A 23253-nucleotide genomic window follows, 5' to 3' on the forward strand; every position below is an offset into this window, starting at 1 on the left:
ATAAAATACATCTTTCATAGTTACATAGTTATTTTGGTTGAAAAAAGACATACGTCCATCGAGTTCAACCAGTATATTATCCTGATTAAACAGATGGTTAACAAGTTAAAACACTACAGCTACAGACTGATGCAAAAGTCCTGGAAGGGGGGAGGGGTGTATTTGGTTTATAAATAGAGACTGCCCTTCCAAACTAAGGAAAGTTCAAACGAACACAGAACATTTATATCACACTTTTCTCTTAGCGGACTCAAAGCGCCAGAGCTGCAGCCGCTAGTACACGCTCTATAGGCGGTAGCAGTGTTAGGGAGACTTGCCCAAGGTCTCCTACTGAATAGGTGCAGGCTTACTGAACAGGTAGAGCTGAGATTTGATCCCAGGTCTCCTGTTTCAGAGGCAGAGCCCTTAACATTATCCAGCCACTAACAAAGACACACACACACAGTGGTTGTCACCCAAAGGGATCAGGATTGATGCCTCGGATGACAGTTTGGGGGAGGAGTGTTGTATAGACGCCTGTACTGCTTTGTACTGTTTCTGTGGAGAACCTAGCTTAATGCTAGGAATACACCATAAGTTTTTTTTTGGGGTCAGATAGATGGTTCGATAGATAATTTCTGACACGTCTGATCTTATTTTCGATTGTTTTTCTGATCGATTTCTCATAGAAGTAACTGGAAATTGATAGGAAAAGATAAGAAAATCGATCAAAAATAAGCTTGGACTGTAAATCGACTGAGAAATCTCATCGTGTGGTCCCAGCATTAGAGTAATCTATATACTGTACTGTATACGGTATATATCAGCCTCAGTGACTGTACAGTCAAACAGATTAGGTGGAGCAATAAGTTTAACTTCCAACACAAAGCCAAAAAGTATAAGTAAATTAGTTATCTTGTGGAGGAACTGATGGAGTCCTGAGTACCATTCTTTTATAACGTTTACCCTGCCTATACTAGAGCAAGAGCTATCTGAAATTAATTATTTATAAGATAAGGGCTGGCTTACACTACCAGCACTTTACTAATGTTGAGCTAACTTTTGCTTTGGACCGAAGAAAAACATAGAGAAATGCACCCTGTATGGATTAAGAGAGTTTAGCCCAGGCATGGGCAAACTTGGCCCTCCAGCTGTTTAGGAACTACAAGTCCCACAATGCATTGCAGGAGTCTGACATCCACAGTCATGACTCATAAAGGCAAATGCATTGTGGGATTTGTAGTTCCTTAACAGCTGGAGGGCCAAGCCTGCCCATGCCTGGTTTAGCCTGTCTTAATTCCCCCTCATCTGTGACCAGTCACCACCAGAAATTGATCTCTCGTGTGTCAGTTGAGGAATTTCGTTTGCCACGCAGAGCAGCTGATTTGTAAACACAGGATGTTAACCCTTTGTTTGCTTCCATTAAAGCAAGCAGTAGACACTGCAGGATTTGTATCAAACAAAATTTTTTCTTTTAAGTTTTTTTTTTCATGCCGTTGCATATTTTTAAGAGCAAAGAGGAAGTTCTGAGTTCAGGTCTGCTCCAGCGATTTGCAAAGCTCATGCTGATGTAAGGCTATGGGTGATTTTAAGGGTCTATATACACTTTGTGTGGGGCGGTGCGGAACAATTGCACCGTGCTATAGCCACAGTGCAATTATTTATACCCTTCACAAACTGGCACAGTCTGTGGGAAAATCCAAAGTTCTATATCATTCCAAATAGTCCAAGCTGTTCTAATGTATCCTAATTACCCTGATTAATTAGGAACAGCTGGTTTAATTAACTAAACTGGTGAAAAACAGCAGCTCTTTGCAGTTGGTTTGTGGACAGTCATGGTTAAGACAAAGCAGCTCAGTGAGGACCTGCGGCTGCGCATTGTGGCTGCTCACAAGTTGGGAAAGGGCTAGAAGGCCATTTCTAAATGTTTTCAAGTTCCAGTGGCTACAGTGCAAAGTATTATTTGAAAAAAATACAAGATGTTCCACACTGTGGAAAATCTCAGAGGACATGGTCGGAAGCCAACAGTGACACCTGTGCTGGCCAGGAGGATAGTGAGAGAGGTGAAAAAGAATCCAAGGATCACCACCAAGGCCATCCTGGTGAATCTGGGCTCTGCCAGTGGCAATGTCTTAAGGCAGACAATCCAACGGACACTGCACACTGCTGGGTTCCATGGATGCAGGCCAAGGAGGACGCCACTTATCCAGATATAGCACACAAAAGCGTGCTTGGCCTTTGCAAATGAAATGCTCCTCTGGACAAAGAAGACCTCTGGTCTCCTGTGTTATGGCCAGATGAAACGAAAATTGAATTGTTTGGTCACAATAATGTTTCCTTCATTTGTTGTAAAAAGGAGAAGCCTTCAACCCAAAGAACACCATCCCCACTGTCAAACATGGTGGTGGGAACCTAATGCTCTGGGTGTGGTTTTTCAGCCAACGGACCAGGGGACTTAAATCACAGTAAACGACACCATGAAAAAAACCAATACATGAGGATTCTCAACAACCACATCAGGCAGTCTGCAGAGAAACCTGGCCTTGGGCACCAAAGGAAATTTCAGCATGACAATGACCCAAACACACAGCAAAAGTGGTGACGAAATGGTTAGCAGACAACAACATTAACGTTTTGGAGTGGCCCAGACCGAGTCCTGACTTGAATCCATTTGAGAATCTGTGGAGGGAGCTAAAGATAAGGGTGATCGCAAGAAGACCCTCCGACCTGAAAGATTTGGAGCTCATTGCTAAAGATGAATGGACAAAAATTATAGGAAGCGTTTGATTGCTGTAATAGCAAATTAAAGGCTTTTCTATTGATTATTGAGAAGGGTATGAATACTTTTGGACTGGACACTTTTTGCTCAAATGTAAATAAAAGCTGAGAAATGTTTGTTTTTCCACAATAATGCCTCTTGTACATTGTCTTATTATCTCTTGGGAGACACATATGACATTTTCAGTCAAAAAATGACTTGCTGGTTGAATAAAAGTAACTTTAAATCAAATATTGCTAGGTGTATGAATAATTATGGGCAGCATTGTACATTGTAAACAAGGGGTGACAGACAGAGAGGTAGCAAACAGTTATACAGCATAGCACAAGGTTATACATGTAATCAGGGGGGGGGGGGGGTAGGAGATGAGGTCCTTCAATTCTACTGTGAAGAAACTGGAGTTTAACCAGGAGACACAAAAAAAATTGCTGTCCTGAACATGCACGTATACCAGTTGATCCAGGGGAAGGCGACACGATTGTAGAGATTCCATTCTAAACTTCTCTGCATTGAGTGATATCTTGTGTTTTTTTTTTTTTTTTTTTTTTTTTTTTTTTTTTTTATAGGAAGCTGAGTGTGAAGGCCATAACCAACCCCCAGTACATGGACAATGTTGGCAACCCCATGCTGAATGGCCTGTATGACTTGGCTCTGGGCCCCGCAGACAACAAGGAAGTATGCAGCACCTGCGCCCAGGACTTCCAGAACTGCCCGGGACATTTCGGCCACATTGAGCTGCCGCTAACCGTGTACAATCCGCTGCTCTTTGATGTGGGTACAGTGATCTGTTACAGTAATTGTTCAGAGCAAATTTTAAAAACTGTAAAAAAAAAAAACACAACAAAAAACACCTTTTTAACAACTTTCTAAAAAGTTTAAAAATGCAAACCATCAAGGATCTTATTTATAGGACAACGTGAAGCGAGAGGGATATGGAGGCTGCCATATTTATTTCCTTTTAAGCAATACCAGTTGCCTGGCAGTTCTGCTGATCCTCTGCCCCTAACACTTTTAGCCATACACCCTGAACAAGCATGCAGCAGATCAGGTGTTTCTGACATTGTTGTCAGATCTGACAGGATTAGCTGCATGCTTGTTTCTGGTGTGATTTAGACACTACTGCAGCCAAATAGATCAGCAGGGCTGCCAGGCAACTGGTATTGCTTAACAAGAAACAAATATGGTCGCCTCCATAGTCTTCTCACTTCAGTAATCCTTGAGGCATTGTTCACATCTAAAATCACTGACGCCAGTGATTTTCAATTTTGTGATTGAAAACCTCGAACTATATGTGAGTACGACCCGCCCCCTATACTACATCATTAGGGTCAACTTTGACCCTCTAAATCACAGTCAGCAGACACAGGGTAGCCAATCAGGCTACACTCCCTCCTGGAGGCCCCGCCCCTTATAAAACGCAGGCAGCATCAGCCTTTTCACTCACTCGTGTGGCTGAAGTATTTAGAGAAGGGAGAGAACCTGCTGACATAGGGAAAGCTTAGTTAGGCTCTTGTGTTAGGCTTGTTAGGTTGCTCCTTCTTGCTGATCTTCTTGCTAAAAAGCACTCCTCATCCTCAACAGCTCTTTTGAGAGTTAACGTTGTTCTTGTGATCTATTTTTTTTTTTTTATGTGTGTCCCACAGACACTTGTGTTGCACATACAGCCATGTCAGTCAGTCGCAGCTGCTGGACCTTGGGCCCCTTGGTAATTCCTACTGTGCCACTGCCAGGCCCAGCACATTCAGTGTGTGTGTGTGTGACAGCTGCACATTTGTAATACCAATCACTGCATACCCACCTGTTCAGCGCACCTACAGTACCTAACTATGTGAGCGCAGGCAGTGCTATATACCAGTCAGTCGCACCTGTTCACGGTACCTGTGTGTGTGTGTGTGTGTGTGTGACAGCTGCACATTGTATTGATACCCGTCACTGCATACCTGTTCACTGCACCTGTGTGACTGCACATTGTATTAGTCAAGTCAGTGCATACCTTTCACTTAACCCCCCCCCCCCCCAATATGGGCAAAACAGGCAGTGGCGAAGGCAGGCCACCCGGCAGGTCTGTTCGAGGTCGTGCTGTTGTGATTTTGTGCGGCCCTGAACCAAAATGCAGTGTTCAGAAGGCGCGTGCCATCAATCCCCAAGATTGTCAGGACATAGTTGACTATTTAACACAGAACACTTCATCTTCCTCCGCTTCCGCACGGAACTGTGACATATCTTCCTCCTCCTGCTCTGATTCTGGCACCCCACTCAACACTCAGTTGGCTGCCACCACCAAAGTGCCATCAGCCCAGGGCTCAGCGGTGTGGAAATTTTTTGTGTGTGTCTGCCTCAGATGAGAGCAATGCCATCTGTACTCTCTGCCACCAAAAATTGAGCTGTGAAAAGACCACGACCCGCGTAGGGACAACTTTCTTACGAAGGCACATGATGACAAAGCACAAACTGCAATGGGATGACCACCTGTGTTTACCAATTAGCTGCTCTGCCAAGGCAGCATAGATCCCTGAGCTGACACAGCTGAGAGATTAAATTATACTTGTGATTAGTGGGGTGGAATTAGAGAGATTAAACTTTCTAAATACATACAGGACAGAAACAAAACACAGCAGATAATGCATCCAAACAAAGAGTGCAAAGTAAACAATGAAACACTTGGAAACGATAATGCATTATATAGCCCATAGTGCAGACCATAAAGGTATAAGGAGATCCATGCTGCAGCAATGTCTACACTTAAAGCAAAGAAACTAAGGCCTGGAACACACTAGAGCGTTTTTTTAAGCGTTAAGGGAGAGCTTTAAATCGCCAGCGATTTCCCTGAACGCTCTGCCAATGTAAGTAAATGTAACAAATTCCACAGTAGCGATTAGCAAAATCACAATCGCAGGACATGCAGCAATTTTGAGAGCGTTTGCGCTTCAATATAACGTATTGAAGCGCTGGCAAACCGCTCATGAATTGCTACACATAACGATTTGTGTGCAGTTTTAAATTAGTGCAAACTGTAAAAAAAAAATTATAATAATTTGAAAGGACCAATCAGAATTAAAATCGCAAATTGCTATCACAATCGCTGCCAAAAAGCGTACACTTTTTTTTAAAATCGCTTCCAAAATCACCGGAGAACGCTCATGAACTCGTTTACAAAACACCAGTGATTGCGCTAGCGAAGTGGGTTTTCAGGCCTCAAAGTAACTGCAAAAATAACTTCCAGAAATGAATGTGACTTTATTTGCTTTCTATAGAAATTATACCTGCTGGTGCGAGGCTCCTGTTTTCACTGCCATCTGCTGACCTGTCCGCGTTCCGTCATCCATCTGCTGCTCAACCAGCTGAAGCTTCTGGACCGCGGTGCCCTCAAGGAGGTCTATGAGCTGGAGGCCGTCCTAAGTCGGGTGAGAAACATGGACCTCGGTGCTGCCCACATAATAACTGTCTGTCTGTACTGCTGTATTTCTGTGAAGGTTTTAAAGAGACTCTGTAACAATTTTCAGCCTTATTTCTTCTATCCTATAAGTTCCTATACCTATTCTAATGTGGTCTGTCTTACTGCAGCCTTTCCTAGTTGCACAGTGGCTGTATTATCTCTGTTATTTAATCTAATCTTCTTTCCTTTGTCAGCTTTGTCGGGCTCAGGCACTCGGGCAGGAATGTGCTGCTCTGCCTGTGATAGGATAGAAGGTATACACACCCTCTCCACGCCCCCTGCAGGCTCTGTGTGAGTCACAGACTGAGCTCCTCTCAGCCTATCACAAGCTGATTAGCAGCCATGTCTTTTGTTTGTAAACACTGCCTAAAACTGGCAATTACAAGCCAGGATTGCAGCAGGGAGTGGCAGAAACAGCACAGAGGGACTCAGGAGAACATAATGAATAGAATGGTATGCTTTTTATTGTAAGAATTTTAGAGTACAGATTCTCTTTAATTTATCCAGGTCATAGCGTATCCCTAATGTAAGGTAACATCAACTGGACAGTGCGACAGGGCCCACACTGGTACTGAAACTCAGCATGCTGTATAAATATCATAACAAAAATAAATATCCTAGTCAGGATAGCTCACTTTCAACCCTCCACGAGTCCAGACCATTTCTGGGGCTGCCTAACAATATGACACATTTCATATTTGGTGGACATGTCCAAAACTCGTTTCTGTAACTGAATATATGGCACGATCCATTCCTACACACAGTGATATGGAGAACCTCTAGGAGGTGTTTTGTACAAGGAAAAAGACCTCAGTAGGTCGCAAAACAAGCTAATAAAACCTTTTTATTCCTAGCAGCCAAAATTACTATAATGAAAGATTGGAAGGAACAATGTCATTTATTTTATTTATTATGGAAGTAAATACTAGATGCTCACCTTTCTCCTAGATAAAAAGCTCGATAGTATCCCAAAAGACCTAAAAAAAAAACAACAATCACAGCATACTAAGATACAGTAGCAGCGTCAGTGCATATAGAGTCAGTGCTGTAGGCAAGGGTAGTTTAGAAGTGATTTCTCCGACACTGGCAAACAGGGCTCTGGAATCGATCAACTTCTCAGTTTATGAAACCTCCGACTCCAGGTACCCAAAATTACTCCGACTTCCCAACTCTGACTCCACAGCCATGCTGGCAAATTGAAGAAGTGGTATTCATATAAATAAGTTCTGCCACGGAAAACCTTTCTTCTGGAGTTGGGCTGTAATATGTTAGATATTTTCTTATTAGTTTGAACTTAATGATTTAAAAACCTTTACATTCTTTTGGTTTGCAGTACTTAGAAGGCGTTCCAGCAGCCAGCGGCAATGAGATTCACGCAGAATTGTCAACTTACACCAGACTGATAATGAAGAAGTACCCCAAGAAGCCAGACAGCTCCTGTGTAAGTGAGATGTGCTTCTCATTTGTCCTAAGGTTCTTCTATCAGCCCTACCACTCAGCAGCACGGGGTGTACAGCTCTTTCCTGCAATTATCACACCTATAGGGATATACGTATTCACTAAAGAACGGTAAACTTTAAGAGAAACCGTCACCAAGGATTGAATTTCATCCCAATCAGTAGCTGACACCCCCTTTCCCATGACAAATCTTTTCCTTTTCTCAAATAAATCATCAGGGGGCACTGTGTGGCTGATATTGTGGTGAAACCCCTCCCACAGTGTGATGTCAGGACCATGGTGCTGACATCACACTGTTTAGAGCCTTGTTGCATTGTGGGAAATAACCACTGTTTCCAACTGCCAAAAAAGCAAGCAGCAGCTACTTCCACTGACATCACCTGCCAGCAGTAAAAATGTCACTATGTGATAAATATCAGAATGTAAATCAGGAAGAGGAAATCTTTTACAATGGGCAAACACTAACTAAATCATTTATACATAATTATTGTAAAAATTAAGCACTTTATTTTTCATTAAATTATTTTCACTGGAGTTCCTCTTTAAGGCCCTTTTGTATACTGAAATCCTGCGCTGCGTTATCCTGTTTTTACCGCAGGATAATGCAATGCAAGGCAGTGGGGCCTAGCAAGCTTACCGCATAAGTGCCAGAGCCACCTCAAAGTCAACAGCGCCAGGTAATGTGCATTGTTTAAAAGGAAATAAATATGTCAGCCTCCATAGCCTTCTCACCACAGGTGTGCTTTACAGGACCTCTGTCGCGAAAATCTTAAAATTTAAAATACATGTTAACACATACAACTAAGTTATTTTTTTCCGGAGTTAAATGAGCCATAAATTACTTTTCTCCTATGTTGCTGTCACTTTCAGTAGGTAGTAGAAATCTGACATTACCGAAAAATTTTGGTTTAGCCCATCTTCTCATAGGGGGTTCTTAGGGTTTTCTTTCTTTTTAAAAGCACTTAGGGCCCGTTCAGACTACAAAATGCGGACCGCAACGCATGCGGACCGCAACGCGTACGAACGCACGCATGTCCGCGTTCGTATGCGTTGCGTGGCTGATCCCATCACTGAAAAGTGAATGGGACAGCCGCGCGTTTTTGTAAAATCTGCGTGCAGCATGCGTTCCCGGACCGCACAGGTCCGGAACGCATGCTGTGTGAACATCAGACATTGCACTCTATGCAATGTCTGATGTCGTGCGTTTTGGCCACCTGCACGCGTTTCCAAAACGCGGCTGGAAACGCGTGCAGTGTGAACGGGCCCTTAGTGAATGGCAGTTGCTCTGTCCAACTGCCAAAATAGCATTCGGTGAGCAGGGAGGCTGTCCAGCATCATTCTTTTTCAGGGAATGTCTTTATAAAGAATAAAGGCCAATCTGAGAATCCCCCATGAACAGATGGACTAACCCAAAACATGTCGGTAATGTCAGATTTCTCCTACCTACTGTAAGTGACAGCAACATAGGAGAAGAGTCATTTATGGCTCATTTTACTCTGGAAGAAATGTACTTCTTATTTGTATGAGTTTTAAATTTTAAGATTTTCGTGACAGTTCCTCAGAACCTACCATGAGAGGGATATGGATGTTTCCTTTTAAACAATACCAGTTGCCTGTCAGTCCTGCTGATCTCTTTGGCTGCAGTAGTGGCTGAATCACACACCTGAAACAAGCATGCAGCTAATCCAGTCTGACTTCAGTCAGAGCACCTGATCTGCATGCTTGTTGAGGGGCTGTGGCTAAAAGTATTAGAGACACAGGGCCAGCAGGAGAGTCAGGCAACTGGTATTATTTTAAAAGGAAAAATCCATCTCCTTCTCAGTTTAGGTTCCCTTCGAAGAGACTCTGTAACATCAGAAACATCCCCTGGGGGGTACTCACCTCTGGTGGGGGAAGCCTCGGGATCCTAATGAGGCTTCCCACGCCGTCCTGCGTCCCACGGGGGTCTCGCTGCAGCCCTCCGAACAGCCGGCGACAGACCCGACTGTCAGATCAATATTTACCTTTGCAGGCTCCAGCGGGGGCGCTGTGGCTGCTTTCGGCACGGAAATAGACGGAAATACCCGATCGCTGGAGACTTGCGCCTGCGCAGTAGAGCAGACCCGACGGCGATCGGGTATTTCCGCCTACTTCGGAGCCGACAGCCACCAGAGCGCCTGCGCAGGAGCCGGGAAGGTAAATATTTACGTCGCCGCTGTACGGAGGGCTGCAGCGAGACCCCTGAGGGACCGAGGACGGCGTGCGAAGCCTCATTAGGATCCGGAGGCTTCCCCCTCCCGAGATGAGTATTCCCAGGGGACGTTTTGACGTTACAGATCCTCTTTAAGTATTTGCATAGTCTTAATATAAACTGTGCTTCTTCATGCACACATAGGTTTCTCTGTATCCTGATTTCTTGCAGTGTGCTTCATCCTCAGGTGAAGAGTATCTGTGTTATGCGGAACAAACTGATTGGAAATTTCTGGAAAACCCAGATGGCATCGAAGAAATGTCCAAACTGCAAGTAAGAGATCAGACTGCATGTTCTATCAGAATGTTAATTGCTCCAACACAATAGAGAATAACTAATTTACATAGGGTACTTAAAGTGGACCTGAACTTTTGCACAGGGCAGAAGGAGAACATAGAGAAATGCACCCTGTATGTATTTAGAGATTTTAGCCCAGGCATGGGCAAACTTGGCCCTCCAGCTGTTGAGGAACTACAAGTCCCACAATGCATTGCAGGAGTCTGACAGCCACAGTCATGACTCATAAAGGCAAATGCATTGTGGGATTTGTAGTTCCTTAACAGCTGGAGGGCCAAGTCTGCCCATGCCTGTTTTAGCCTGTCTAGTTCTTCCTCATCTGTGACTAATCACAACTGCAATTTTATCTCTGTTTTGTCAGCTGGCTGCCTCAGCTGAGCAGCTAATCTGTAAACACAGAATACTAACCCTATGTCTGCTTCCATGAAAGCAGGAAGTAGACACTGTAGATTTATGGCAGGATTTCTATTGGCTGTAACAAAGAAATTATTTTCTGTAAAGGTTATTATGCTGTTGCTTACCTTTTGGAGCAGAGAGGAAGTTCTGAGTTCAGGTCTGCTTTAACTCAATAAAGCGTTACTTCTCCCAGAGTCGGGTTAACAGTTACCCCTCATTGAAATAATTAGAACTGTTACCTATGGAGCTATGACTATAATTGCACCACTGATGAGAGGTAGCGGACAACACTACTCTTCTGCACGGCCAACACCTATATATGCCAAACCCCACGCCCCCGGTTCCCCCCCACACTCCTATGACTGTATCTAAAGACCAGACACCTACTACCACACTCTATATAAGCGGCAACTGCTAGCAGGACTATTTGTTGTCGTTTGGTACCAGCAGTGGACAGGCACTGCCATCATTCCCCCATGAAGTCACATCTGAGCAAGGCCATAGCCATTCTCATCTGCAATATGTCACGGTCCTCTGCCATTGGGCGACAATACGCATTACAAACACTGCGATTGGCTGCATTTTAATTCCAGCTAAACTCTGGTCCCCTACCTTTCGTGTCACTTCCTCTCCCTTTAGATTTTAAGCCTTTGGCAGAGTCCGCCTCCTTAAGTCTCCTACCTGTTCATGCTCCTTCATTACCCTTGCTTGGACAGCCTGAATGCAACCATACTCCAAGTACAGTAAGCTCTCCATTGCCTGGCACCAACAGAGACTTGGCTGATGCTGGATATGTGTTGTTTCTGGTTGCTTGAGTCACTGATAAAGAGACCTAGCTAAAAAACACTACTATACCCCACACTGTATACTTACCATAAACTTTGTATTAAAGCAGGATTGTCACCATAAAAATCAAATTTTAACTGCAACTGGTCTGAGTGTATTAAGTGATAAAGATGCTAATCCTGCATTCAAAACTTTCAAAACGATTTCTGCTGTTATGGTTTGGAGTTATCACATACCTTAGCCGCACTGGGCCTTTAATTGCCTTTGCCAAACAGTTGCATGCTGGGGGTCTTTTTATCTATAATTCTCCTCTTCCCTTTATTTCCTCCTCCTTCTAATGACATAAGACACTTCCTAGTATAGACCTCAGTGGGAGTGTTCGAACACTCTGGGAGGAGTGCGGGTAAGGAATGCACAATTAGCGAGAGGAGGGAAAAAAAAAAAGAGTAAGGTAGGAAATGTCAGGATTAGCTTCATTCAAAGGTAACCAAGATGGAAACTGTCTAGATTGCAGCGCTGTGCTAGACAAATTGATTTGCATTGTGAATTAGGCTGCAAAGAGAAATGGGTCAGTGTTCCTTAGCCCATCAGAATTCTCAGCATATTCATAAAAAAAGACTCTTGCGCCTCAGCTGATTAAAGCTAGAACTACTTTAATATATTAAAATATATATGCTAAAATATAATATCAAAATTAGGTAGATTAAGAATTGAGCTGAAAACCCACAAACATACAATGATCCCTCAGACCAACAAAAGACCTCCTAGTCTGTGCACACCTGTTTCAAACTACAACCAGGCTGTCCTAGGCATCCTTACTGGCAACTTGATGACACATTGAAATTCATACATTCTAAAATTCAGATAACCAATTTGCCAAAAAAATGTATAGAAGTTAATAACTCGTAGCCGAAATAGTCCTAGATAGTGTAAGAGATCGCGGAAAAGCCGCCGCGTGTGCTACTGAGGAGGCGGCTGATTCTGCGTCCAGCGCGGCAGTTTGCACGCGGAAGCGTGTGTCTAGTGGCAGGGCGGAACGCGGAAAAGCCGCTGCATGCAACAACAGTCAGGCGGCTGGTTCCGAGTCCAGCGCGGCGGTTTGCACGCGGCAGCGTGCGTCTGGTGTGGCTGGTTCTGTTAGTGCACACAGGTTTGGAAATACGCGCGCGCACTGAGAGGCAGAATTCTTATACTAGGCAGGGAGAGTCAGCTGACCACGCCGATCAGCTGACTCCAGAGCAGGATACTATTGGTTGAGCAATTAGGGGTGGTGCTGGAGAGCACTACTCTATATATAGTTTCTGCTGGCCAGTTGCAAGTTGTCTGCCGTTGCGATCACTACGTGGAAGCACTCAGACCTCAGTCAGATCCAACAGTGTGTTTGAACCAGGTGGACCTGGGAATTCACACTTAGCCAGATTACTTGAATTGTTATTCTGTTTTTGCTCAAGTTAGTTCCAGGGTGTAGAGACCAAGGACCTCACACCCAGCTTAGGGAACTGTACTATCATTTGTGTTATACTCCAGACTAGTTCCAGGGTGCTGAGACCACGGACCTCGCACCCAGACTAGGGAACTTTATTATCATCTGTGTTATTCTTCAGACTAGTTCCAGAGTGCTGAGACCACGGACCTCGCACCCAGATTAGGCATTGTTTGATATCTGTTATGACTTATTGCTTTTCTGACTACTCCTCTGTCTTCTGATTCCGTACCTCGCATATCTGATATTACGTTGCCAGACCCTGCTTGCCCTGGATACCGAATCAGTCTTCTGTCTTTGTACTTATCTGTCAGTGTGTTGCTGACCTGGCGAGCCCGACCTCGAGAGCTATCTCTCCTATTAAGAGATAGTCTCCAGACCAGATAGTGACATCCACCTTCTGGTGTCACTCACTCTCTGGTCTTCCCTATCTTCAGCCTGACTCCACCCCTTGAGGAGTCTCAGGCTGCTGGAAGGTTCCTGTGCTCTCAGAGCAGTGTCTCTTTACTGTCTATTATCACCTGCTCAGCAGGTGCATTACTCAAAGTACTACTGTTGCACCAAACACTCACATGCCAAAGGTGTCCAGAGGTTAGCAATATATCTGTATTATCGGTGATTCTGCAGATCATCAATAATTGGGTATACAGGTATATATGTGATTTTTTTTTTTTTTTTTTTTTTAATTTCTTTATTTCTTTCTTTATTTTTATTTCTAGGTTAGCATGGGTGTCACTTGTTCTTTAATGTTGAAATAATATAATTATAGACAACTTAAGACAAAGGACAGTCTTAACTTGATGTAAAAGAGGTTTATTACTGTATAACGAAGTGCAAAAGTGGATTTATACATCCTGTAAGGCCAGGATGTTTTTTTTTTGTATTTTTTCCTGGTTTCTTGAGGCTCCTTTTACACTTTGAGTTGCCCTTTCTGCTCGAAGGGTGACGCAACAGCAAAGAAAGTCCAAAACCCGTCGACAAGCCAAACTTCTCTTACTTGTAACCATGCCAACAATACTCTATAGCCCATATGCAATTCACTTTTTCACCTGAGTTTTCTCCTAGGAGATCATTTGTTCATTTTCAATTTAAAATAACTTTCCAGCACTTTTCAACTAAATAAGTACCAATAAGTAGGTCAAAACGTACTATCAAAATTATTTTGAGTATTTATTTGCTTTCTTGTGGCTTAAAAGGCATTTTATTGACAAGTTTAAAAATATAACCTAGGAGAAAACTAAGGAGAAAAACTGAATTGCATATGGGCCTATATACGGTAAAACCCCGTTATCCAGAATTCAGTTAACCAGAATTCTGAGGCCCTTTTCACACCTGAGGCAAGCGTTGCAATACGCCGCCCCTGTCGCATTGCCAACCCTATTGCATTACACTGCTACACCAAAAGCTACATTCATATGACCCTGCAGCAGAGTGCACCAAAAGGGTGATATGCATAGCACCGCCCTGCACTCCCTTCACCCAGTGACGTACTCCCTGCAGGACAGATTCCTGGCTTCTCAGTCATATTTGCATCGTTTTACAAGTTCCCGACCCACTATAAAGTCAACAGAGCAATGCCATGTGACTTCTGCATCTCACATGGGGGGTTGGCGTGTTTGTAATGTGGGAGATGTGACTTTTATATGTATGTGTAGATGGCACCCTCTAGCACTCCTGACCAAGCCCTTCAAGGTGAAACATGTTGAATCACGGGTTAATATGTCACTATATACAGTATATTGTGATATTCTGGGGGAAGTTAAGATTTTAGCTCATGTTGGTAGAGGAGATCAAATCACAGAAGGATCACAACCTACCAGCCAGAGAGTCTTTTTAGGGTTAAAATAAAACAATAGAAAAATAAAGCCAAGTGGCCCTGCATGTGCAACTAGAAATAACTTTATTGGTACAAAAAATTGCAGTGGGACAGCAGCTTGATGCACCCTATAGAGTATGAAAAACAATTAGAAACAGGAGGGAGCGCTCCTTTACACAGATTCCACTAGTCACCATTAGGTGACTAGTGGACATCTTCAAACGCACTCTTAAAACACACCTTTTCAGACAAGCTTATAACATTCTATAGCCCTTATTTACTTGTCTGTCACAATGTAATGAGAGGCAAAGAATCACTGCCTCATCCATCCTCCACCCCCTTACCTATTGTGTCCCCCACTACCCATTAGATTGTAAGCTCGCAAGGGCAGGGTCATCCTCCTAATGTTTACTGTTCTTGTAACAATATTTGTGCTGCTTGGAACTCTGCTGTACATTTGTTAGTTGTATCTATGTTCCCCTTGTCGTCTTATTGTGCTTTGTAAAGCGCTGCGGAATATGTTGGCGCTATATAAATAAAAAATAATAATAATAATAATAATAATAATTAGGTTATTGCATAACGTGATCGCCCAGCATCAGCCTATACAAATCATGTCTGCCACCGATATGGTTTGACTATGTGTGGACCCACCACCAACGCACACCTGAGAGGCCTCAAGTGCGCAGCTCAAATGCGTCTGGGGTCACGTGAGCGCTCACTGCTTTTCCATCCCCTCCTGCTCCTTGAGCATGAAGGGATGGAACAGGAGTGAGCGCTCACGTGACCCCAGACGCACTGAACAGCATCTCTAGTGTTGCAAGTCGCGGTGCATGGTGGTGAGACACAGCAGCAACAGACGCCAGTCAGCAGGGAAGAAGATGGCAGAAGCTCGCTGAGGCCACAGCTTGAGCACTGCTGAAGATTGGCAACGAGCCTGCTGCACATTATGCCAAGACAGAGTGGCATGCGGGCACGGCTGGACGCACATTGAAGCAGGAGTCGGGAGTAAATATACAGCCCTAAAGGGAGATGCACTAAAGGAAGAGACTCAAGCATTAATCTGTGTTACCATCGAAGGCTTGGTTCACACTTAGCGTTGCAGTAAGTTTTGAGTCCTGCAAAGCTGGGTCAATTGAAGGTGCCCATATCAGCATGGGCTGCAGGAGGAGTTTTTTGTTTTTTTTTGTAGAACACAAGTACAGTTTTGTATGGTGACGCAGGAACTAGGTTAAAGAGTAACTGTCGGGCATAAAATAAAAAATCAATTCTTTATTTTTATCTGGTAAACAAGTAATAAGGATGCTAATCAGGCAATCCAAAAGTTAAAATCAGTATTACTTTTCTTGTTGATAAATTATTATTTCCCAGCTTACCTGACTCTTATTTGGTACACAAAAGAGAAGTTGCAGGGCATGCTGGGTTGTCATTTTCTGCTTCTCTACTTCCCCTCAGACTTAACTAATGCAGCCCGATTGGCTGAAGCCTCTTTCCCTCCTGTTTTCCCCTCCCACACCTCTGTTCCTCTCTGATTGGCCAAAATTTCTCAGGCTGAAAAGTGAAGTGAAGGGCGGGCAAATCAGGCAGAGGAGACTAAAGGTGGGTACACACGTCAGATAAAAGTCTTTGGAAAATGAAAGATCACAGACCAATTTTACCCCCTTTCATGTAGTATGAGAGCCATACTCTACACAGTCTAGTCTATGGCAGTGCTGGGCCGAAATTACGCATTAGCGTAATTACGCATCGTAATTCACTACAAATGCACCGTAAGCATTACGTGTAAGGTTACGGTATTACACGTAATTAATTACGCATAGACCGTAGGTTACGTTATTACGCGTAACAAATTACGCGTAAGACAGTAAACTCCTATTGAAATTACACAGTCTGCCGTAATCGCGTAATATTACGCTCCCGTATAATATAAAAAAGTCGCCGACTTTAAGGGTTAATAGCAAAGGGTTAATAGCACCTTAAGTGCTAAGAGCCTCAAATTTGGAGAATATATTAAGGAGATCAGAAGGAATAAGAGGAAAAAATTTTTTTCCAAAAAGACCTTATAGTTTTTGAGAAAATCGATGTTAAAGTTTCAAAGGAAAAATTATATACATTTAAAAACCTGCCGACATTAACGGTTAATAGCAAAGCCTGCTTAAAATTTAGGAACACCAAATTCCCAGGGTATATTAAGGGGATCAGTGGGAATAAGAGGAAACATTTTTTTTTTCAAAAAGACCTTATAGTTTTTGAGAAAAAATGTCTTTTAAATGCGGAAAATGTCAGTATTTTTTGCACAGGTAACAATAGTGTTTTATTTTCATAGATTCTCCCAAGTGGGAAGAGTTTTACTTACTTCGTTCTGAGTGTGGGAAATATAAAAAAAAAAACGACGTGGGGTCCCCCCTCCCAGACCTCTTTAACCCCTTGTCCCCCATGCAGGCTGGGATAGCCAGAATGCGGAGCACCGGCCACGTGGGGCTCCGCACCCTGACAATACCAGCCCGCATGGTCCATGCATTGGGGGGTCTCGGAAGGGGAGGGGCAGCCAAGCTTTCCCCTCCCCCTCCGAGCCCTTGTCCAATCCAAGGACAAGGGGCTCTTCTCCACCTCCGATGGGCGGTGGAGGTGGAGGCCGCAATTTCCGGGGGGGGTTCATGGTGGCATCTGGGAGTCCCCTTTAAAAAGGGGTCCCCCAGATGCCCACCCCCCCTCCCAGGAGAAATGAGTATAGGGGTACTTGTACCCCTTACCCATTTCCTTTAAGAGTTAAAAGTAAATAAACACACAAACACTTAGAAAAAGTATTTTAATTGAACAAAAAACATAACCACGAAAAAAGTCCTTTAATATTCTTAATTAACCATTAATACTTACCTGTCCCTTTTTAAAAGCCAGTTCCCACGCAATATCGTCGGAAATTGGCTAATCAGTTACAATGTAACAAAGTTGTTACAATGTAACAACTTTGTTACTTTGTAACTCCACCGCACCCGACGTCTCTCGCCGCTCACCCGCCGGCCGCCGTACACACTTACGCTAAGTCCCCGCCGGCTCCCGCCGTCCACTCCGCCCACACCTGTCACCCATATACATGCTGGCACCCATGGGTGCCAGCATGTATATAGGTGACATGTGGGAAAGGCGGGGAGGGCAGCGAGAGCCGGCGGGACTTAGCGTCCTGCACGGACCACAGAGCTCTGAGCTATATAGCTCAGAGCTCTCTAAGCATCTTTGTATTTGGGCTCCAAGGAGCCCCATTGGTCCTTAGCAGACCAATGGGGTTCCTTCAAATCAGAAGGAACCCCATTGGTCCAATCCAAGGACAAGGGGCTCTTCTCCACCTCCGATGGGCGGTGGAGGTGGAGGCCGCAATTTCCAGGGGGGGGGGGGGGGTTCATGGTGGCATCTGGGAGTCCCCTTTAAAAAGGGGTCCCCCAGATGCCCACCCCCCCTCCCAGGAGAAATGAGTATAGGGGTACTTGTACCCCTTACCCATTTCCTTTAAGAGTTAAAAGTAAATAAACACACAAACACTTAGAAAAAGTATTTTAATTGAACAAAAAACATAACCACGAAAAAAGTCCTTTAATATTCTTAACCATTAATACTTACCTGTCCCTTTTTAAAAGCCAGCTTCCACGCAATATCCTCGGAAATTGGCTAATCAGTTACAATGTAACAAAGTTGTTACAATGTAACAACTTTGTTACTTTGTAACTCCACCGCACCCGACGTCTCTCGCCGCTCACCCGCCGGCCGCCGTATACACTTACGCTAAGTCCCCGCCGTCCACTCCGCCCACACCTGTCACCCATATACATGCTGGCACCCATGGGTGCCAGCATGTATATAGGTGACATGTGGGAGAGGCGGGGAGGGCAGCGAGAGCCGGCAGGACTTAGCGTCCTGCACGGACCACAGAGCTCTGAGCTATATAGCTCAGAGCTCTCTAAGCATCTTTGTATTTGGGCTCCAAGGAGCCCTATTGGTCCTTAGCAGACCAATGGGGTTCCTTCAAATCAGAAGGAACCCCATTGGTCTGCTAAGGACCAATGGGGCTCCTTGGAGCCCAAATACAAAGATGCTTAGAGAGCTCTGAGCTATATAGCTCAGAGCTCTGTGGTCCGTGCAGGACGCTAAGTCCCGCCGGCTCTCGCTGCCCTCCCCGCCTCTCCCACATGTCACCTATATACATGCTGGCACCCATGGGTGCCAGCATGTATATGGGTGACAAGTGTGGGCGGAGTGGACGGCGGGAGCCGGCAGGGACTTAGCGTAAGTGTATGCGGCAGCCAGCGGGTGAGCGGCGAGAGACGTCAGGTGCGGTGGAGTTACAAAGTAACAAAGTTGTTACATTGTAACAACTTTGTTACATTGTAACTGATTAGCCAATTTCCGAGGATATTGCGTGGGAACTGGCTTTTAAAGGGACAGGTAAGTATTAATGGTTAATTAAGAATATTAAAGGACTTTTTTCGTGGTTATGTTTTTTGTTCAATTAAAATACTTTTTCTAAGTGTTTGTGTGTTTATTTACTTTTAACTCTTAAAGGAAATGGGTAAGGGGTACAAGTACCCCTATACTCATTTCTCCTGGGAGGGGTGGTGGGCATCTGGGGGACCCCTTTTTAAAGGGGACTCCCAGATGCCACCATGAACCCCTCCCCCCCCCCCCCCCCCAGGAAATCGCGGCCTCCACCTCCACCGCCCATCGGAGGTGGAGAAGAGCCCCTTGTCCTTGGATTGGACAAGGGCTCGGAGGGGGAGGGGAAAGCTTGGCTGCCCCTCCCCTTCCGAGACCCCCCAATCCATGGACCATGCGGGCTGGTATAGTCAGGGTACGGAGCCCCACGCGGCCGGTGCTCCGCATTCTGGCTATCCCAGCCTGCATGGGGGACAAGGGGTTAAAGAGGTCTGGGAGGGGGGACCCCACGTCGGTTTTTTTTATATTTCCCACACTCAGAACGAAGTAAGTAAAACTCTTCCCACTTGGGGGAATCTATGAAAATAAAACACTATTGTTACCTGTGCAAAAAAACCTGACATTTTCCGCATTTAAAAGACATTTTTGCCCTTGAAACTTAAAAATCGATTTTCTCAAAAACTATAAGGTCTTTTTGAAAAAAAAAAAAAATTCCTCTTATTCCCACTGATCCCCTTAATATATTCTCCAAATTTGAGGCTCTAAGCAATTAAGGGGGCTTTGCTATTAACCCTTAAAGTCGGCGGCTACCTAACATTGATCCATGCGTCAACTTTTCCGCTTGGGAGCATGGCCTTACGCATTAATTGCTAGTAGGAAATTACGCGTAAGGCAATAACGTAACAACCTGCATTACGGTATTCTTACGCGTAATTGCGTAAGGGCTATGCGTAATTACAGACATGAACCGTAAATAAATCTCTACGCCGTAAGCGTAATTCCCTAATGCGTAATAGCGTAAAATTACGCGTAATGATCCGTAAGCGTAGTTTTTTCCATTACGCCCAGCACTGGTCTATGGAGCTGAACTCCCCATTAGAAAAAAAATCTTTGCAAGATACTGCACACAAAGATGCTGTGCACATGCAACAGATCAGTTCCTGCAAAAGATCCATTTCTGCAAAACGCATTCATAGTCTATGATATCTGCAGATCTCATACAGACCTTGTTTAACGGACAATTCTCTGTAGATCAGATCCACCAGGTTGGATCTTCAGATCGGCAGATAATTGTCTGATCTGCAGATGAATGTCCATTAAACAAGGTGTGTATGGGATCTGCAGATGTCATAGACACCTTAAGGGCGGATATTACATCACGACTGGCTTCAAAATGGCCACAGTAAATATGGAAACTGTCTAGAATAGGATTCTCTACTTTTCCTTTATAAAATTCACAGGAATCATAACATGGACAGTGCAATACATATGTTATGTAAGTAGAGCAAGTATTTATCTACTTATATTTTTGAGGTTTTTTTTTCCTGAGATAGTATAGCTGACAGCTCCTCTTTAAAGCAACCAATTCATAGGAGCCTTATATGAAGATATACAAAGTTTTTTTTATTTTTTTGTACGTCCAAGTTTGCTTGCAGCTGCGCACTTGAGGCCTCTCAGGTGTGCGTCGGTGGTGGGTCCACACATGGTCAAACCATATCGGTGGCAGACATGATTTGTATAGGCTGATGCTGGGCGATCACGTTATGCAATAACCTAATGGTGACTAGTGGAATCTGTGTGAAGGAGCGCTCCCTCCTGATTCTAATTGTTTAATACTTTTTATAGGGTCTATCAAGCTGCTGTCCCACTGCACTTTTTTGTACCAATAAAGTTTTTTGCTAGATGCACATGCAGGGCCACTTGGCTTTATTTTTCTATTGATCCTCTGCCTTATCAGGTAGGCCCTCCTCTTTGAGTGGTGCACAATTCATTGAGAGTCTGCTCGCATTATTAATTATAGTATCCTATATAATATAATGCCTGTGTCCTTGCGTGTGCCTCCTGTCTCTGTGTAGCTGGGTCTGTGCTTTTGCAACTGCGCATGTGCGCAGCACGGACCCAGCCTTATAGAGACAGGAGGACAGGGATCCTGGCGGGCGCGTGAGCGGGCGGCTCGGTGTGTACGCACGCAGTAACGTGGCGGGGGTGGCGAGAAACACAGACCTAGAGCTTGTTTTTAAACGGGCTTGGGTCTGCTAGTTACTAAAATAAAACAATACAGCTTTATTTGCCAGTCAAAACAATGTCCGGAACAGAAACAATCTACCACACTGGGTATTTAGCAATCGCACTGTAATCACAGCACTATGCTTATGTGCCAACCCTGACCTCTGGTTATCTTCGGGGTTACTGCATACCACCCCTGTGTACTCTTAACACCCACACCGGGTCAATAAACAATGACAACCCCTCCCCCACCCCGTCATCTCTTTTTCAATTGGTTTAGACACCCACACTGGAAATATAAACTTTTACTAATAAAGGATGTTGTTTTAGAATCCTATAGGGCTTTTTTGACCCTTGTGGACCTAGTGTATCATTGTTCATTCCCCTGGTACAATCTCTCAGATAGTTTGCAGTAAATTGAAATGCAAAGATAATTGTGGTAATAAAAAATGTATTTACAGGACGACTTGTACAGCACCAATTTTTGTTTGTTGCAGCTTTATATTAAAAGTAGAATTGCTCTTTGGGTGCATAATCACTAGAAGTTTGTCTGTTTTGCATCTCTAATTTAGCCTGTTTGTCTCATAGGGCAGCGCGGTCTACAGTACGAAAAGAACACAACAGTAAACTGACGATAATCATGTCATTAAAGCCGTCGCAGAGGGAAGCAGAGGAAGCAGAAGTTTCAGAGCGTGAGTTTAGTTTACTGCGGAACACTTATTGACTCGCACTGACAGGCGTTGCGGGGGTTGTCTGTGCCTCCAGGTAGGAGGAGGAGTCCCACCACAGAGACAGCAGCTGGGCTTCTCTTACTGAGCACAGTTCAAATTCACGCAAAGCTTTATTCTGCTGAGAAACATGATCGTTTGTCCCATTTTCCGAGTACATCTAAATGTGGCGCCAGGCAGTTCGGCACAGGGTGAGCTGAATGGCGGCACTCCCTGCTGCCGCTAAACTCCCCGGCGGCGTTATATACTATTCCCCCTCCGTGTTGTCACAACCGCCGGAGCCCGAATTACCGTTACGCAGGGTGTGCAGCATAGCAGTTCTGCTATGACCGCGCTCGGCGCTGTGCGCCAAAATAATCTGCTCTGCCATTTTACAGTGAAGTGATCACACCACGGGTGTACAATGCGTTTTTGCGATTTGGGAAGAGAGGAAAAAACAGGCGGGAAAATATTTTGAATTGCCAAATTGCAGAAAAACAGCATAGTGGATTGCTGTGTGATTTTCCTGCACTCCTATACATCGCATAGGAGGCCAATGGCATGGAAAATGCAGCCGGGCATGACGGTTGTGATCTGGGAAAAACGACAGTAGGGCACTAATGGAAACATCCCTGCACTATTCCCACCATTGGTGTACCTAGTGGTTTTTCCCTTGGCCACAGTCAGATCGCGAAACGCACTCTGGTGCAGTGTAATATTTCCCTGCTCCAGAGATGCATTGTGTCTCTTCTGTTCTTCCTGGGAGTTACACTCTCTAAGGGCTCTTTCACATCAGACAACGCGAACAGGAGCCGTTCTCCTGCACGCGTTGTCTGCCTGCGGCGTGTCGTCGGGTATCTGCGGTGCGATGCAATCAGCGGCGGTAGCTGGTAATTAAACCCAACGGAAAACGCTGGCTCGCGGTTGCGTTGGAGGAAAAACTGCACCCGGGTGCGTCGGAACCGCAACGCATCGAAACGCAGCGTCGAGTGTGAAAGGTAAAATGAAAGTCTATGGACTTTCATCTTACCTTGGTTAACGCAAACTGCTTCCGTTTGCGTTAACGCACAAAGTCTGCCCTAATGTGAAAGAGCCCTAAGCTGCATACTTCCTTTTCCTGATCATGTGACATGTCTCAGGAGCCAGAGGTATGCTGCATAGAGCATGTGGCTGTCAGAGGAGACCCGAAGCAGCACAGGTAGATATTACACTGCTCCACTGTGCTACTCTGCAGA

At 44.6% G+C, this 23253-nt stretch overlaps 1 protein-coding gene across 1 annotated transcript in view; it reads left to right on the forward strand.

Annotated features, from left to right (window-relative positions):
* Nucleotides 1-23253, forward strand: part of POLR1A (RNA polymerase I subunit A) — a 190202-nt gene that overhangs the window by 385 nt on the left and 166564 nt on the right. Inside the window, exons 2-6 of the mRNA XM_068275444.1 lie at nt 3325-3529; nt 6013-6162; nt 7528-7635; nt 10070-10155; nt 21900-22003. Of these exons, the coding sequence (XP_068131545.1) occupies nt 3325-3529; nt 6013-6162; nt 7528-7635; nt 10070-10155; nt 21900-22003 (653 nt within the window). The remainder of the gene's footprint in view (nt 1-3324; nt 3530-6012; nt 6163-7527; nt 7636-10069; nt 10156-21899; nt 22004-23253) is intronic.

Source organism: Hyperolius riggenbachi, chromosome 1, assembly GCF_040937935.1.
Source record: "Hyperolius riggenbachi isolate aHypRig1 chromosome 1, aHypRig1.pri, whole genome shotgun sequence".
Lineage (NCBI taxonomy): Eukaryota > Metazoa > Chordata > Amphibia > Anura > Hyperoliidae > Hyperolius > Hyperolius riggenbachi.